Source organism: Bos indicus x Bos taurus, chromosome 9 (genome assembly GCF_003369695.1).
Source record: "Bos indicus x Bos taurus breed Angus x Brahman F1 hybrid chromosome 9, Bos_hybrid_MaternalHap_v2.0, whole genome shotgun sequence".
Taxonomy (NCBI): Eukaryota; Metazoa; Chordata; class Mammalia; order Artiodactyla; family Bovidae; genus Bos; species Bos indicus x Bos taurus.
This window is the reverse complement of record NC_040084.1, coordinates 62,624,167-62,638,928: the sequence shown is the minus strand read 5'-3', so window position 1 is coordinate 62,638,928 and position 14,762 is coordinate 62,624,167. Positions and strand designations below refer to the sequence as shown.

The 14,762-nt window shown below is 40.7% G+C and overlaps 1 protein-coding gene across 1 annotated transcript in view; it reads left to right on the top strand.

Moving 5' to 3' along the window:
- C9H6orf163 (chromosome 9 C6orf163 homolog) overlaps positions 1–14,762 on the top strand; it is a 43,777-nt gene that overhangs the window by 12,801 nt on the left and 16,214 nt on the right. The window contains exons 2-3 of the mRNA XM_027551438.1: positions 7,669–7,763; positions 10,546–10,653. Coding sequence (XP_027407239.1) covers positions 10,600–10,653 — 54 coding nt within the window. The 5' untranslated portion in view covers positions 7,669–7,763; positions 10,546–10,599. The remainder of the gene's footprint in view (positions 1–7,668; positions 7,764–10,545; positions 10,654–14,762) is intronic.

Here is a 14,762-nt window from a genome sequence, read left to right as displayed (position 1 = left end):
TAAGTATATGGGGTTTACCTTATACCTTTCTGATGAGGGTTCTAGATGTGTTTTATTTCTAGATATTTACCGCATTCTCCAAATCCTTGGAGTTGCATCTTAGTAAATAAATCTTGTCTCTGAAATTTTGTTTCATTTATTATTAACAAGTAAAATAATTGCAAAGGCAGAGTTTATCATCATAATGTAAGATTTAATTTCCAGTGCTTTATGGTAGTTTTATAAGATACATGAAAAAGTAATTATGTCTGATTTGTAGATATTAAAGAGCTTAGCTAATTGAGTTATCTGTATGCAACTAAATTAAATCTTTATTACTGACCCTTAAATATTTCTTTGTGAGGTCTCTCTATATAGTACACTTCATACAGTTTAAATACACTTAGGTGGTATACAATGCCTTTTAATTTAAAGTATTATCTTTTGCTGTTGGTTGGTAAAGAACTAGAGTTCTTCTGTTTTCAACTTATGCATTTAATGCCACATCATCATCATTAGAGTTCTTCTAATATTCAACAAAAGAAGTTACTGTTTGGTGGGGGAAGTATTAGTGAGCTATCAAGAGGTTATTGCAGCAAAGAAGGGCTGCAGGAACTGGGCAGAGGGCAGCCTTAAACCACGTGACTGTGTGTGAGTGAACCAGGGTAGCAGTAGATTCCACAAGGTGCGCAGCTGCGAAAAATAGTGCAAGGGAAGAATTCCATTGAATTTTAGAAACAACCTGACTTCCCTGGTGGCTTAGACGGTAAAAGTGTCTGCCTACGGTGGGAGACCCAGGTTTGATGCGTGGGTCGGGAAGATCCCCTGAAGAAGAAAATGGCAACCCACTCCAGTATTCTTGCCTGGAAAATTCCATGTACAGAGGAGCCTGGTAGGGTACAGTCCATGGTGTTGCAAAGAGTTGGGACAGGACTGAGTGACTTCACTTTCACTTTCAACCTAACTGTGCTACTGTTTATAGGTCTGTTACAAGTTCTGTAGCACGGTCTTCTATGTGCAGTGTCAAAGACTGCTTGGCTGTGGATGTTTTCATTCCTTCTCTAAAGGAAAATGAGACAAAGTCAGTGGTCTAAGGAGGGGATGCTCAGGGCAAGATGCTCAGGGCATCTTGGAGTCTGAGTTCAAGTGGTAGGAGAAATGTTTTCCAATGCAGGAATCTGGTTGAGATCGGGCAAACTGTAACATAATAGATTGTCCTGAAGCAAGTATTGATAAATGAACTGCTGGTAAGCTGCAAGCAACCTCTTAGCCCAGGGAAGTAATCTGTTCTGATAGAAGAGCCATTTGCCCAGAAGAGCAAGCAGTTTAGTTGTTAAGAATTTCCCAGTGTAAACAGTGAAGTTATTTATTGTTTAATAGCCTTATCTTCTGTAAGGCAACCAATCCTTCCTAGTTTTCTAACCAAGGAGGGGATTCTTGAGATACAGTTCTTTCCATTTTAAAACAAGACAACAAATGAATTAACTATGATTTTAAAAGCCAACCTTAGTAATTTTGAGTGCTTGCTTGCTGCTGCTGCTGCTGCTGCTAAGTCGCTTCAGTCGTGTCCGACTCTGTGTGACCCCATAGACAGCAGCCCGCCAGGCTCAGCCATCCCTGGGATTCTCCAGGCAAGAACACCGGAGTGGGTTGCCATTTCCTTCTCCAGTGCATGAAAGTGAAAGGTGAAAGTGAAGTCGCTCAGTCGTGTCTGACTCTTAGTGACCCCATGGACTGCAGCCTACCAGGCTCCTCCATCCATGGGATTTTCCAAGCAAGAGTACTGGAGTGGGGTGCCATTGCCTTCTCCGGAGTGCTCGCTTACTGAAAGTAATTTTTCCTTTAAGGTACTGTGTGATTTTCCCAGTTTTATTGCCCTGGCACAAAAGCATTATAGATAACCTAAAAAAAAATTAAACTCCTTTTTTTTAGTTCTGGCTTAAAAAATCAATTCTTTAAGTAAACATTTAACAGAAAGTATGGTAGACTGAATAATACACCTCTTTTCCCACACCACCCTAGAGATGTTTGGATCCTAATTCCAGAACCTGTAAACATGTTCATTATATGACAGAAGGGTTAAGGTTATACCAATAACCTCAGATATGCAGATGACACCACCCTAATGGCAGAAAGTGAAGAGGAACTAAAGAGCTTCTTGGTGAAGATGAAAGGAGAGTGAAAAAGCTGGCTTAAAGCTCAACATTTAGAAAAACAAAGATCCCATCACTTCATGGCAAATAGGTGGGTAAACAATGGAAACAGTGACAGGCTTTATTTTCTTGGGTTTTCAAATCACTGCAGATGGTGACTGCAGCTATGAAATTAAAATACCCTTGCTCCTTGGAAGAAACTCATTGGAAAAGACCCTGGTGCTGGGAAAGATTGAGGGCAGGAGGAGAAGGGGATGACAGAAGATGAGATGGTTGGATGGTATCATCTACTCAATGGACATGAGAAAGAGAGAGTGAAGTACTGGGTAGCCTGGTGTGCTGCAGTCCTCGGGTGCTCACAAAGAGTCAGACACGACTGGGAAAAAGAAAAACCATGGCAGAAGGAACTTGACAGATATGATTAAGTTCAGGATTTGAAATAGGGAAATGACCCTTTATTATTTGGGTGGGCCTGATATAATCACAAAAGTCCTTATAAGAGGGAGGCAGATGATGAGAGGAAGAAGCAATGTCACCCTGCAAACAAGAGGATAAGAGGCTGTATTGATGCAAGCCCATGGGCCGAGGAATGGGGACAGCCTCTGGGAGCTGGAAAAGGCAAGGAAACAGATTCTCGCTGAAGCCTCCAGAAGGAAGCAGTGCTGCCAACACCGTTGTAGACTTCTGACCTCCAGAACTGCAAGACAATGAATTTGTGTGGCTTTAAGCCACCAGTTATGTAGTCATTTGTTACAGCAGCAGAAGGAAACATACAGAAAGTATCTGGGAAATGAAGAGCTGTACCATGCTGCCTTTTGTCATGATTTCTAGTTGCTTTTATGAGCAAAGCTTGTCTTACCTAGCAACAGTTGCTAAGTAAGTTAACAATTTAATCTAGACTCCAGGAGGGAGCAGCTGCTTAAATCTTCCCAAATCCAGTGCCCAGACCTTCTATGGGCAGGGGCTTTCAGTACCATTCTTTACCACTAGGCATATAACCACTACCTAACCATGGTGAATCATTTAATCTTGATTAGCCTCTAGCATTGTCTTCAAACCTTGAATCTCTTCTGCTTTCTCAAACTTGAACTTTTCTTAAAACTACTTTTTCTAATCCTAAGAGTGTTTTAACTGTACATAGTAAAAGACAACTTTAATTATGATCAGAAATCCAAATTATACAAACTTTGTTTGCTGTGCTGTTTGTAATAAAATAATTCCACCAGCCCCTTTTGGGGAAACCTTCAAACGGATCCATGAATACAAGCCATTTAAGACACGGTTTTACACTCACAAAGATATACTGGGTAAGTGAGTTTGCTGGTTTTCTTTGTCCTAATGTTTCATAGCATTGTATGTTATTCTTGTTGTATAGACTTTGATCAGCTGTCCTAATCAAAGCTCCTTGTCCTGCAGATGTGTCTGTTTGGCATGAGAAGAATATGGGTTGAAATCCTGCTTCTCCACTTTCCAGTTGTGTGCCTTGGCAGGATACTTAGCCTCTCAATCTGTCTCCTTATATGTAAACAGGGATGTTAATATAATACTTTTCTTGCAGGTTTCTTCTGAGGCTTTAATGAAATATTCATACCTATTCTAAAGCCTGGCACATAATAGTAACTTGGAGTTCTTTTTGCCCTTGCCCATCCTTGAGCACTTTCCATACACGTAGGAGAGAAATATCTCTAAGTAACACCTTAATAAACAGATGAAAGAAACTGTGTTCTTTGTTAGTACTGGTGACATAAAATAGATTATAAATAGCATGAGAATATGTACTGTGTATATACTTCTTTTATCTTTTAAGTCCTTTTGTATTTAAAAACATTTTAAGTATAGCTGATTTATGACGTTTCAGGTGTACAGAAAAGTGATTCAGTTTTATATATACATATATTATTATATTCAATATATTTTATATTAAATTATATATATATGTTCTCTTTCAGATTATTATCCATTATAAGTTATTATAAGCTATTGAATATAGTTCCCTGTGCCATACAGTAGGTCTTTGCTTACCTATATTATATATAGTAGTATTATCTGTTATCCCCAACTTCCTAATTTATCTCTTCCCCCTATATATGCACTTCTAATAAGCAAATCAAATTTTAATTTCAGGTTTCCTTTTCTCCTCATTCCTGTCAGGTTTTCAGTCAGGTTTTAAGCCTTGGAAGTGTTTTCCTAAGTACTCTCAATCTACTTCTCAAATCCTGTCTTCCTTTAATGTGTTAAATTAGTGGTGATTAAATTTTACTCCTGATCTTTGAAAATGTAAAAAGCTATAGAATGGAGAGTGTTTTGAAAAAAAAAAAAAACAAAACTAAAATGTGGAGGGAGATCAAATTGGGATCATCCTCTAAAAATATCAATACCAAAATTGATTACTGATTTTAACTTCTAGTAACTGTTTAGTGTGACTTATTAATTATGATCTCTATAATGATTTGGCTTTTTACACTCAGAACAGTGGATATCCATTTTTAGATATTTTTTTTTGGTTGATTCCTTATGCCTCCTAGTATATCTGAATCGAAACATTAAGTGGATAAATTAAAACATGTATCAATGCTAATAAGTATTGCAGAGGGTAGTTCTCAACATTGGCAGTGTTCTACAGAATTTTTAAATCCAAACACAAACGTCATTGGATTTAATACTGTTACGAAGTCCAAATTCATTCTACTCACTGCATGAGAGGCCAGTAAATCAGGAGATGAGTTGTTGGGGCAAAGAAGAACGACTTTATTCAGAAAGCCAGCAAACAGAGATGGCAGATTAATGTGCCAAAGAACCTTCTTACTCCTTTCAGAATGCAGACATTTTTCATATTAAAAGGGGAGGAGGGGTGAGTTGGTTGGTGCAAACTTCTTGGTGCAGGAATCCTTTGTTCTTGTAATTGTCCATTATGGGTCAGTTCATGATGTTCCTGTAAACCTCCAGCAAGACAAATCTTATTCTCTGTTCTGCAGCTTTTCGGCTCTACATGAATGGAAAAGCGTTATACCTTTAAAGGTCAGAACCTTGAGAGCAGGCTACCCTGTATATTTCAGGCTATAGGCAACATTCTTCACTCTAAGCAAAAGCAATTGAATACAAAGGTTAAAGTAAATGAAAACATCTAATATGGAGTCAGGTTTGTTCTTCCCTATTACAATACTAATCCAATACAGACCCACTAAATTAGAACCTTCAGAATTGGCCCTCAGCATGTGGGCTTTTAAAAAACTTTGCCAATATTTTTTACATATTTAATAGATTTTTATTTGGAAATAGTTGAAGACATTTTAAAAATAGAACAGAGTTCCCACCCAGGTTCTCTCACTGATGCCTTACATAACACTGGTACATTGTCAAAACCAGGAAACTGGTGTTGGAGCAATACTGTTAAGTTAGGTGCAGACTTTATTTGTTCTTTTTTCCTTGGTGTGTAGTTTTATTAAATTTATCACATGTAGATTCATGTAACCATCACTACAGTCATAACACAGAAATATTTCTTCACCACAGAGAAACTCGCTCATGTTACCTCTTAATACCTCCTCATTTAAACTCCTGGCAACCACTAATCTGTCCTCAGTCACTATAATTAAAGCTCTTTGACAATGTTTTATATAAAAAAAAATATATATATATATATAATATACTATATTCTCTATATATCCTGTGTGTGTGTGTGTGTGTATAATCATACAGTATGTAACTCTTTGACTTTTTTCACTCAGCATGCCCTTAAGATACAAGTTATTCTTCATATTAATAGTGTGTTCCTTTTTTCAGCATTTTAAAAAAGCTATGCAGGGATCCTGTTGTACAGTTAGGGTGGAGAATGACTAATACAAAGTACTGGAACTTATGTATAAAAAAGGATAATAGCAGCCCACACTTGTATCACATTTTTATGAAGTGCAAAACTTTGCCAGTCCATGCTTAGTCCTATGTCTTTCTAAGTCTTTTGTAATTATCTCTTCACAATGTTGGGCCTGTGTAGTATATGTCCATCCTCCTCATAGTATTCACTGCTTTATACTTTTAGACTCACTGATAATCTAGTAGCAAAGACTGTTAAATCAATGCCAATTAATATGTATTTCAGTTGCAGGTGACAGAAACACAACTCAGACTAGACTATTTATAAAAGAGGATTTCTTGACCCTTGTAACAGTGGTACCCAAGAGGGATCTGGGACCAGGGCTGTCAGTCTGTCCACACTTGCTGTCTCCATGCGTTGGCTTAGTTGTTTTACTGCTGCAGCCAAGCTGACTCCAGCAACTGAGAAAGGAGTGAAAGTGGTTCCAAACTGCCCTAATCATCTTGATATCTCCAGCTTAGAAACCTTAGAGGAAAAGAGCTTTGTTCTCCTTATAGCCTTATATAAAATAAGAAAGAGTGTGTTTGGCCAGGCTTGAGTCTGTGCTCCAGTTAACGGGGCTTGGAAGGTGGGGAGCATGTGATGGGCCAAGCAGGTTGGCTGCTGTGATTGGCAGTCCCAGAACAGGTGAGGGAGGAAGTTCTTGAGGAAAATGGGTCCTGTTACCAGAAGGAGAAAATAAAGTCTGTCACTGTTTCCTCATCTAAAATAAAGTGACAGACTTTATTTTCTTGGGCACCAAAATCACTGCAGATGGTGACTGTAGCCATGAAACTCAAAGACGTTTGCTCCTTGGAAGAAAAGCTATGGCAAACCTGGACAGGGGCTGGTGCACTGGGACAACCCAGAGGGAGGGTACGGGGAGGGAGGAGGGAGGAGGGTTCAGGATGGGGAACACAGGTATACCTGTGGCGGATTCATTTCGATATTTGGCAAAACTAATACAATATTGTAAAGTTTAAAAAAAAAAAAAAAAAAAAGCACAAACATTACTTTGCCAACAGAGTTACATCTAGTCAAAGCTGTGGTTTTTCCAGTAGTCAGGTGTGGATGTGAGAGTTGGACCATAAAGACGGCTGAGTGCTGAAGTATTGATGCTTTTGAACTGTGGTGTTGGAGAAAACTCTTGAGAGTCCCTTGGACTGCAAGGAGTCCAAACCAGTCAATCCTAAGGGAATTCAATCCTGAATATTCATTGGAAGGACTGATGCTGAAGTTCCTATACTTTGGGCACCTGATGTGAAGAACTGACTCATTGGAAAAGATCCTGATGGTGGGAAAGATTGAAGGCAGGAGAAGGGGACGACAGAGGATGAGATGGCTGGATGGCATCACCAACTCAGTGGACATGAGTTTGAGCAAGCTCCAGGAGCTGCAGTCCATGGGGCAGCAAAGAATCAGACATGACTGAGTGACTGAACAACAACTAGATGTGTGGGTTGTGGTGAAGGGGACTGAGTCCATCCAGGTCTCACCGTGCTGTGAGCTCCTTCCTAATCAGTTGGGGGAATAACTTCCCTCTTTCACTGGTGTCTTTAGAGATTGAAACTTCCCAAAATGATCTCTTAGATAACTCTAGTAAATAACTTGATAGCAGTGAAAAAGAAAGCCAAGATAGAGTCCGTGGATATATGTGATTGTTTTTCCTCTTCCACTCCACAGATATTGGGAAAGATATTCTGAATAAGGAAGAGCAATTTCAAGAGGATGCACTCAAAGAACGTATTGCACAGGCAGAAGCTGATATATGGGCTAAGGTAAAGGAACCGGAAATCCGCCTGCATGCCTCTTGGCAGTTCTTTCTCTTTGGGGATTTGTATATGCTAGAGTCAGGCAGGGCTGACCTTGAATGCTGGTCATCTGTGGGGCAGGTTCTTCAGCTCTGTAGTCTTGGCATCTTCAAATGTGAAAGAGGAATAATAATACTCTCTAGAATTGTTGAGAAAGTTCAATGAAATGACATGCCCAGCACACATAGATGCTGAGTAAGAAGCAGAAATCATCAGGAGCTTCCATCCTTTAAAATTGCCCCTGTGTGTGGATGACTCTGGCTCCCTTTATTGTCATTGAATTAAAAGTTCAAAAAAAGATATTCTTGTTGATAATTGTTTATTCAGTTCAGTTCAGTCGCTCAGTTGTGTCCAACTCTTTGTGACCCCATGAATTGCAGCACGCCAGGCCTCCCTGTCCATCACCATCTCCCGGAGTTCACTCAGACTCACGTCCATCGAGTCAGTGATGCCATCCAGCCATCTCATCCTCTGTCGTCCCCTTCTCCTCCTGCCCCCAATCCCTCCCAGCATCAGAGTCTTTTCCAATGAGTCAACTCTTCGCATGAGGTGGCCAAAGTACTGGAGTTTCAGCTTTAGTATCATTCCTTCCTAAGAACACCCAGGGTTGATCTCCTTTAGGATGGACTGGTTGGATTTCCTTGCAGTCCAAGAGACTCTCAAGAGTCTTCTCCAACACCACAGTTCAAAAGCATCAATTCTTTGGTGCTCAGCTTTCTTCACAGTCCAACTCTCACATCCATACATGACCACAGGAAAAACCATAGCCTTGACTAGACGAACCTTTGTTGGCAAAGTAATGTCTCTGCTTTTCAATATGCTTATTGCTTAATATTTAATATGTAGACCATCAATTTGTTCAGCGTGTAGTACCCCAAGTGGCTTTTTTTCCAAATACTGCATCATAGCTGAGTCTCTTTTTTCAAGCCTCTCCCAGCTCCTCTTTGCTCCAAAGTCCACATGACTGCTGAAGGCCATGGGAGCAATTTGAGCACCTTGGAGCTCACAGTCAGATCCCAGACACTTCAATAAGGCAAAACCTGTATCCTCCAGCTCCCATTTCTTCCAGTAAGAAAGAAAAGGCTATATGTGACTTCCCTAAAGCAGATTAACACTTCTTGAGAGCAGGATAAGCCACAATGCTTAGAAGTTATTTCTCAGTTTCTCTACAATATAGACATCATAGCAAAGAGTATTGGAATTGTCCAGTATTAGTTCCAGCAAAAGCTTTGGATGAAAGTCCTCCAAAAGTACAAAATGCTTCAGTGTGAAGGGTAATAGATATAAAAGTCTTAGTAGGCATTTATCCTTATCAATAAAAATACAATTTAAATTGACTGTGAGCCATTAATTATATTCCCTAATACAAGGGAATGCTTTTGTGAATAATGTACAATTTAAATATAAGTTTATCTAATGTTCTGGGCATTCTTTTCAAATAAAATAATGAAACATCTTTCTGAAGACCCTGATGCAGGGGTCACCCTGCTTATTTAACTTATATGCAGAGTACATCATGAGAAATGCTGGGCTGGAAGAAGCACAGGCTGGAATCAAGATTGCTGGGAGAAATATCAATAACCTCAGATATGCAGATGACACCACCCTTGTGGCAGAAAGTGAAGAGGAACTAAAGAGCCTCTTAATGAAAGTGAAAGAGGAGAGTGAAAAAGTTGGCTTAAAACTCAACATTCAGAAAACGAAGATCATGGCATCCGGTCCCATCACTTCATGGGAAATAGATGGGGAAACAGTGGAAACAGTGTCAGACTTTATTTTTTTGGGCTCCAAAATGACTGCAGATGGTGACTGCAGCCATGAAATTAAAAGACGCTTGCTCCTTAGAAGAAAAGCTATGACCAACCTAGACAGCATATTAAAAAGGAGAGACATTACTTTGCCAACAAAGGTCCATCTAGTCAAGGCTATGGTTTTTCCTGTGGTCATGAATGGATGTGAGAGTTGGACTCTAAAGAAAGCTGAGCGCCGAAAAATTGGTGCTTTTGAACTGTGGTGTTGGAGAAGACTCTTGAGAGTCTCTTGGACTGCAAGGAAATCCAACCAGTCCATCCTAAAGGAGATCAGTCCTGAGTGTTCATTGAAAGGACTGATGTTGAAGCTGAAACTTCAATACTTTGGCCACCTGATGCGAAAAACTGACTCATTGGAAAAGACCCTGATGCTGGGAAAGATTGAAGGCAGAAGGAGAAGGAGACAACAGAGGATGAGATGGTTGGATGGCATCACCGACTCAGTGGTCATGAGTTTGAGTAGACTCCGGGAATTGGTGATGGACAGGGAGGCCTGGTGTGCTACAGTCCATGGGATCGCAAAGAGTCAGACACAACTGAGCAACTGAACTGAACTGAACTGATGCAGGGGATCTGGGGTGGTACTCAACCTCCCTTCTCAGCAAATTTTTGACTTTGTGCATTTTTCTACTTCTCTGTATTTTCCATAATTTCTTGGATGAGCCTACATTACTTTGATAGTTAGTCAACAAGAAATAGAGTGCCAAATTAAAAAGACCACCCAGCAGCCTGCAGTAAAGCTCTCCTGGGCAGCTCCTGAAACAGTAATGTTAGCCAGAGGCTAGGGCTGTGTTAGGGACATCTCTGCCTGAGACAGTGTGCTGTGGGAGGTCTGAGATGGGAACAGAGCCAGTTAGTGGGGCCCCATGGTGGTGGCTAATTTCATTAAGCATGAAAATCTGATGTATATTAACAAATAAATGAACTCTCTTTCAAAGGCCGATGAACGCCAAAGACAAGCAGTGAAGAAAGCCCTCGAAGAAGCAAATGACATGTACAAAATGCAAATCCAGTTTCTGAAAGAGGAACATGAAAAAGAGTTAAAGGTTTTTTAAAAAATTATTATTCGGGTATAATTGCTTTACAGTTTTGTGTTAGTTCCTGCTGTACCACAACGTGAATCATCTCTAAGTATACATACATCCCTTCCTTGAGTCTCCCTCCCATCCACCCCCCAGCCCAGCCCTCTAGGTCATCACAGGGCACCAAGCCGACTTTCCTGTGCTGTGCAGCAGCTTCCCACATGGTGGTGTATATATGTCATTGCTACTCTCCCAATTCATCCCACCCTCCTCTTCCCCTGCTGCGTCCACTTGTCTCCTGAGATTTACAGGTTTTTTATAGTGGCCTGTTTGTTGTCTTTTAAGAAGTACTTAAGTTTGTTAAAAGCTCTGGCAAGGGAATGGGAGAAAAACAATCATACAGAAAGTCTAGATGAGTATTTTATGGAGGTTGGTTGGGAGGCCCAGGATTTTTACAGAAGAAATCCTGGACTCTATGGCAAGAGTGATGATTGGGTACAGGAGAATCCCTTTGACATAATGAACCATAATGAATGGCCTTGGATGAGCCCAAACCTTTATGGGGTTAGATATGAAGGAGGCACCCCTGCCTGTCAGTCTCCACATCTCTTGTCACTGGCTCTCCTCCTCTTACTGCCCTTTCTCTGGATCCTCAAACCTGTACTCACCAACCTCTTTCCCACCTTGGAGACCTTGTCAAAATGTTCTTCCTGCACTTCATCAGACACCCAGCATCACTGGTCAAGGGAAGCCTTACCCAATCAGCTGTGTGCTGACACCCAGCATCCCTACCCAGCACTGGTGTAGGTACATAGATGGGAGGATTGATTACTTGTTGAATGTCTGGTCACCACACTCCTGCAGTCTCCACAAGGACACATCTGACTCACTATCACCCTTATCCAGGGGCCAGTGTGGTGCCCTGACTTTGTAAGTGCGAAAGCAGGCTGGACAGAGGAAGGAGGCTCGATTGCATCCTTCTCCCTAAATTTGCATTTACTGTGGTTATGAGAGGGACCCCTGAGCTGTTTCTCAGGTATTTCCTGCAGGATCAGAAGTCACACGAGGGAAACTCTGCAGGCTGTACCTGGTACCATTACACAACTGCACGACTTGGGGTAGTTAGTAAACTATCAAGGCAGAGCCCCAGGGTTCTTCACACAGTTCAGTCCAACAGCTGCTCAAAGGAAAAGCACACAGCACTCCTTTCACATGTGGGTCATGGGAACGACAGGACACAGTCCCAGGTCATAATTCCTGGGCAGAGGCTGGAGGGAAAGCAACAGAAGTGTGGCCGCAGTTTGGCCTCATTTAGCAAGAACATAACTCACAAACAGTTCAGGGACCACAGGCCCATTTGTCCATTGTCAACACCATGCACACCTGTCATTGATCAGCTCTGTACTAGGGAGGTTAAATGGACCATCCTTGCCCTCAGAAAACTTGCTAGTAGGAAAGAGAGCTCCATCCCAGGGCTCCTGAAGCGTGGTGGGCCCTCCCTACCTGACTACAGGGGCCATGGTCCCTGAGGGGCTGGCTGCAGTGGACCACTGCCCATCCTTGATTTCAGTTCAAAACATGAGGAGCATTTATAGCATGTCTGGAGAGGCCTGCTGCTCACCCAGCAGGGACAGAACGGCCACACCGGTTCTTGAACAGTGAAATACTTCTCTATCAGTTGATAAATCACCATGCCCAAGCCTGCCCTGGACTTCCCCAACCAACAATTTCAAGGGGTAACCATTTCCATAGGTGTGGAGGCCTTATGTCCCTGCTCTGTGCTGCAACCAGAGGACAGACATTTTAAACATCACTGCTGGCATTTGGTTGTGACAACACAAGGTAACTTAAATGTGATTCCTGTTTCCAGGAGCTCACATCACAGTCTTGCTTTAAGTCATTTGGTGGTACCCCGTATAGTCTTTTTTTTTTTTTTTTTTTAAACTTTATAATATTGTATTGGTTTTGCCAAATATTGAAATGAATCCACCACAGGTATACATGTGTTCCCCATCCTGAACCCTCCTCCCTCCTCATATCATCCCTCTGGGTCGTCCCAGTGCACCAGCCCCAAGCATCCAGTATCGTGCATCGAACCTGGACTGGCAACTCGTTTCATACATGATCGTATACATGTTTCAACGCCATTCTCCCAAATCTTCCCACCCTCTCCCTCTCCCACAGAGTCCATAAGACTGTTTTATCATCAGTGTCTCTTTTGCTGTCTCATATACAGGGTTATTGTTACCATCTTTCTAAATTCCATATATATGTGTTAGTATACTGTATTGGTGTTTTTCTTTCTGGCTTACTTCACTCTGTATAATAGGCTCCAGTTTCATCCATCTCATTAGAACTGATTCAAATGAATTCTTTTTAATGGCTGAGTAATACTCCATTGTGTATATGTACCACCGCTTTCTTATCCATTCATTCATGTCCTGGCTATTATAAACAGTGCTGCGATGAACATTGGGGTACACGTGTCTCTTTCCCTTCTGGTTTCCTCAGTGTGTATGCCCAGCAGTGGGTTTGCTGGATCATAAGGCAGTTCTATTTCCAGTTTTTTTAAGGAATCTCCACACTGTTCTCCATAGTGGCTGTACTAGTTTGCATTCCCACCAACAGTGTAAGAGGGTTCCCTTTTCTCCACACCCTCTCCAGTGTTTATTGCTTGTAGACTTTTGGATCGCAGCCATTCTGACTGGTGTGAAATGGTACCTCATACTGGTTTTGATTTGCATTTCTCTGATAATGAGTGATGTTGAGCATCTTTTCATGTGTTTGTTAGCCACCTGTATGTCTTCTTTGGAGAAATGTCTATTTAGTTCTTTGTCCCATTTTTTGATTGGGTCATTTATTTTTCTGGGGTTGAGCTGTAGGAGTTGCTTGTATATTTTTGAGATTAGTTGTTTGTCAGTTGCTTCATTTGCTATTATTTTCTCCCATTCTGAAGGCTGCCTTTTCACCTTGCTAATAGTTTCCTTTGTTGTGCAGAAGCTTTTAAGTTTAATTATGTCCCATTTGTTTATTTTTGCTTTTATTTCCAGTATTCTGGGAGGTGGGTCATAGACGATCCTGCTGTGATGTATGTCGGAGAGTGTTTTGCCTATGTTCTCCTCTAGGAGTTTTATAGTTTCTGGTCTTACGTTTAGATCTTTAATCCATTTTGAGTTTATTTTTGTGTATGGTGTTAGAAAGTGCTCTAGTTTCATTCTTTTACAAGTGGTTGACCAGTTTTCCCAGCACCACTTGTTAAAGAGATTGACTTTTTCCCATTGTATATTCTTGCCTCCTTTGTCAAAGATAAGGTGTCCATAGGTGTGTGGATTTATCTCTGGGCTTTCTATTTTGTTCCATTGATCTATATTTCTGTCTTTGTGCCAGTACCATACTGTCTTGATGACTGTGGCTTTGTAGTAGAGCCTGAAGTCAGGTAGGTTGATTCCTCCAGTTCTATTCTTCTTTCTCAAGATAGCTTTGGCTATTCGAGGCTATTTGTATTCAAACAAATTGTGAAATTATTTGTTCTAGCTCTGTGAAGAATACCATTGGTAGCTTGATAGGGATTGCATTGAATCTATAAATTGCTTTGGGTAGTATACTCATTTTCACTATATTGATTCTTCCAATCCATGAACATGGTATATTTCTCCACCTATTAGTGTCCTCTTTGATTTCTTTCACCAGTGTTTTATAGTTTTCTATATATAGGTCTTTAGTTTCTTTAGGTAGATATATTCCTAAGTATTTTATTCTTTCCGTTGCAATGGTGAATGGAATTGTTTCCTTAATTTCTCTTTCTGTTTTCTCATTATTAGTGTATAGGAATGCAAGGGATTTCTGTGTGTTGATTTTATATCCTGTAACTTTACTATAATCATTGATTAGTTCTAGTAATTTTCTGGTGGAGTCTTTAGGGTTTTCTATGTAGAGGATCATGTCATCTGCAAATAGTGAGAATTTTACTTCTTTTCCAATTTGGATTCCTTTTATTTCTTTTTCTGCTCTGATTGCCGTGGCCAAAACTTCCAAAACTATGTTGAATAGTAATGGTGAAAGTGGGCACCCTTGTCTTGTTCCTGACTTTAGAGGAAATGCTTTCAATTTTTCACCATTGAGGATAATGTTTG